The 4,018-nt window shown below is 42.4% G+C and overlaps 1 protein-coding gene across 1 annotated transcript in view; it reads right to left on the bottom strand.

Annotated features, from left to right (window-relative positions):
- The window catches only part of ADHFE1 (alcohol dehydrogenase, iron containing 1), a 37,090-nt gene that overhangs the window by 22,095 nt on the left and 10,977 nt on the right, over positions 1-4,018 (bottom strand). Inside the window, exons 3-6 of the mRNA XM_012809818.2 lie at positions 3,326-3,379; positions 2,392-2,546; positions 2,048-2,244; positions 293-370 (exon numbers count right to left, since the gene is read on the bottom strand). Of these exons, the coding sequence (XP_012665272.1) occupies positions 293-370; positions 2,048-2,244; positions 2,392-2,546; positions 3,326-3,379 (484 nt within the window). The remainder of the gene's footprint in view (positions 1-292; positions 371-2,047; positions 2,245-2,391; positions 2,547-3,325; positions 3,380-4,018) is intronic.

Raw genomic sequence — 4,018 nt, 5'->3', positions numbered from 1 at the left:
GTCAGAGAGGAAACACCCATTTATCATTAATATGCAGTCACTCACTTGGGAAGAAAATGGCCAATTAGGGTTCATAGCATTTCAATTTGCTTTTGTAGGTCATTCTCAAAGAGAAAGATTATTAGACTCCTTCGTACTTTTATATATACTTGGAAAAAGGAAAAAAATGTGCATATGTACATGCCTTTGCTTAACTATATAATTCCTTGATTTTTGAAATATTAGGATTAAATATTAGGATGTTGAAAGGTATAAGGGAAAATTCAAAACAAATTATAGGCAAAGTTCTTACCAGTTTTTACTTTTAAGTGTTCATAGTCGAAAACGGCAACGCCAGTAGTTTCACTCCCAGTTCCTGTAGTAGTTGGGACTTCAACAAAGTAATATTCATTTTAATAAAGCATCTAAATAAAGGTCCGTGGAAATATTTAATTCAGCCTTAGAAATAAGAACAAAGTTAGAAAAGGAAGTTGGGTTGACTCTCTTGCTTGTCTGACATATGTGTTAATATGTCTGTAAGTCTGACATGTGATAGCTGTGACTGCACTAATAGGCACATGTGAGGTCTGTATCTGTACTAGAATTCATGTTCACTGTGTAGTTGATGTCCATGTCTACATTAATGTCCATGAATGTCTAACATGTATCATAACTGTGTCCACCTCATGAATGTGTATGTGTGTTTAACACGCATGATGTCTGTCTACCATGCTTCTGTATTCGATGTGTATATGTGACCCCTGTATGTATGTTAATATGCATGTATGATGTCCATTAATACACATGCATGTTTAGCACACACATGTATTTGATGTGTACATGCATGATGTCTGTTTCTGCAGAACATGTGTGTTCAATGTGTATGGTGTCTGTATCTGCATGAACATGCATGTGTGATTTCTCTGTGTAAACATGCATGTATGATGTGTATGTCTGTGATAATATATGTGAACGTCAATCATACATCTGTGTGATGTCTATGTCCATATTATCAGCAAGGAGCTCGGGAACCTCAGGCTCCTCTAGGCCAGAACTTAAGCAGCTGCAGCTGGGTATTCAAAGGCGGGCCTCCCAGCACCTCCAGGAGCACCTCTCATACATATCTGCCGTCTCTAAAAGACATCTTTATTCTCTCTTGGCAGCAAGCATAGGAACACTCTGCCATTGCTGAGCTCTGTGGTTTTGTAGTTCTGTCAAGTTTCTAAACTTTACTAATCATCCCTCTGTGTGATGCTGACACAGTTTCACCAGAGGGTTCCATTTGCCAGACGCCAATTATGCTGCTCCCCGCTGCTCCCCATTCAGGGCAAAGCAGCTCATCTGCCAGGGGCTCATCACAGGCTGTTCACAGTGCATGTGGGAGCTGGAGAAGACAAAACTTTGCATTGAGGATACTTCCCAGGTACCAGTTAGTGAATTTTAGCTATAAAACTTTAAATGGTAACATGCTAGCAACCATAAAAATGGGAGAGAAGAATAGAACAGAAAACAACAAGGTTCCCTGTGGAAACAAGTCATCTGTTCTTATTGGATTTCTCTGTCTCTGCCCTGGGCAGCCACACAGCAGATGTCCCAAGAGTGATGTGGCCATGCTGGCCACATGTCCCAGGGTAGAGACAAAGCCTGAGGTCAGTTGAAGAGCCATTATGTGGAAGAAAGGATTGAGTCATTACCAGAAAAATAACAGGCAATGTTCTCCTTAAACTCCACGGTGGCTGGCAAAATAGGACAAAACAGAGGGGTTTAGAGGACAAGCCTGCTGCAGAGGGATCTATCGAATGTAAATGATGACCTCCATCCTCCTCCGTAGGCTTAGATCTGCAAACCTTCCTAGCACTGACACAAATTATCTCTATCAGTATAGTAACAAAGACTAGAATTTTTAAATGAACAAATGGCTATTTATTTTGATCTCCAAACCAGACATTGATTTGAAATAAACAAATGAGAAAGCTTTAGAAACACATATCCTGAAAGGACTGGCTTGCATTTTTCCTAAGGTCTTTTGCCAACTGCAAAATAAAACAAGGAAATAAACAGTCTTTACCTGCAATTAAAGGCTTAAGAGGCACAGACACAGGCTTTCCCTTCCCAATGGGAGCGTTGACATAATCTAGGAAATCAGAGTGAGGGCTGGAGGCATACAGATTAGCAGCTTTACAGGTGTCCATGGTGGAGCCACCACCCACAGCAACGTAGGCATCAAAAGCTCCCTTTTTGGCAAACTCAATAGCTTCCATGAAGCTTGGAGAAGGGAAAATAAAAACCGTTATGTCATATTTTTTGGAAATATATTACCATACCATTAAATAAGGCCTGGGCAAGTTTTAATCCGTAGGGATGTGTGGTGGCTTCTGCATACAATAAAGGAAGACAACAATGCAAGCATACCTCGAATCTGTCGGTTCCACCCTCACATTATCATACACCTGAAAGTGGACGCCATTCTTCACTAGGGAGTCCATAACTACTTGCACAGGAGGGAGCTGGGAGAGGTTCTTGTCTGTCATCAAGCAAACATTTTTAGCACCCATGTTTTGTAGATCCTACAAAAAAGTTATAACTTAGATTTGAGTGTGCTGGAACTGCTATATGCTCTTCTGGGAAAATTTAGCATTGCATATTTATTTATTTATTTTTTATTTTTATTTTTTGAGACAGAGCCTCAAGCTGTCCCCCTGGGTAGAGTGCAGTGGCATCACAGCTCACAGCAACCTCCAACTCTTGGGCTGAAGCGAGTCTCCTGCCTCCGCCTCCCAAGTTGCTGGGACCACAGGCGCCCGCCACAACACCTGGCTATTTTTTTTGGTTGCAGCCATCATTGTTGTTTGGCAGGCCTGGGCTGGATTCGAACCCACCACCTTAGGTGTATGTGGCTGGCGCCTTAGCCACTTGAGACACAGGCACCGAGCCAACATTGCATATTTAAAGAAATAAGGTACTCAAGCTAAGTGTGGTGGCTCATGTCTGTAAACCTAATACTCTGGGAGGCCAAGGTGGGAGGATCCCTTGAGCTCAGGAGTTCAAGACCAGCCTGAGCAAAATCAAGACCTGGTCTCTACTAAAAATAGAGAAATCAATTAGCTGGGATATGTGGAGGATCTGTTGTCCCAGCTACTTGGGAGGCTGAGACAGGAAGATCGCTTGAACCTGGGAGTTTGAGGTTGCTGTGAGATAGGCTGATGCCATGGCACCCTAGCCTGGGTAGCAGAGTGAAATTCTGTCTCAAAAGAACAAAAACAAAAACTGGATTTTTGTTTGTTAACTTGTTTTATAAGACATGTAACATTTACTGTAGGATACTGGAGATGTCTCAAATACTTGCCATGCCCACTTCCTTTGTAACTCCTGCTCCATATCTAATATTTGAAACAGCCATCTGGGGAAAAAAAAAGATTTAGGTGTAGGGTGTATTAATAAAGCCTGAAATAATTCCCCACTGTCTATAGCACTAAGTCCATACTCCTTATCACACTTGGCTCCAGTCACATTGGACTGATTTGTCTCTTCCCAATCACATCAGTTGGTCTCTTAGCTCCAAATGCCTGCCTTTCCTACCTCTCTTCACTCACTCATCCAGCCACCTATCTACCCAAGCATGCATCTGTCTATCCTCCTGCCCAGAGGAGGCTGCTGAGTGTTGGCTACGTTCCAGTCCCAGTGCTAGCCTCGGGTAACACAACTGTGAGTAACAAGCACACCCCTCCTAAAGCTTGCAGGTTAGAGAGGAGCTTTCACATACTGCTTGATGGATCACTTTTGTCAAGAAGACACATTTTGTTAGACCCATCTTATGTTTAAATTTCTTTTTCTGAATTGGCTAACTCTTAAAAATCCGGATGAAAAAATCCAAATGTGGCCATCTGAATTTTGTTCTCTCATGAACCTGGCTTCTGCATTCCCACCAGCTTGCTGCCAGGCGGAGCCATGCCCTCCACGCAGGGCCTGCCCTCAGGGAACTCAGAACCTGCCTCCCAGAATTAATTGTTTCTTTTCTTTTCTTTTTTTTTAGAGACAG

Source organism: Otolemur garnettii, unplaced genomic scaffold (genome assembly GCF_000181295.1).
Source record: "Otolemur garnettii isolate 467f Iridium unplaced genomic scaffold, OtoGar3 scaffold00113, whole genome shotgun sequence".
NCBI lineage: Eukaryota > Metazoa > Chordata > Mammalia > Primates > Galagidae > Otolemur > Otolemur garnettii.
The sequence above is the reverse complement of the archived record's forward strand: the minus strand, read 5'-3'. Positions and strand labels throughout refer to the sequence as shown.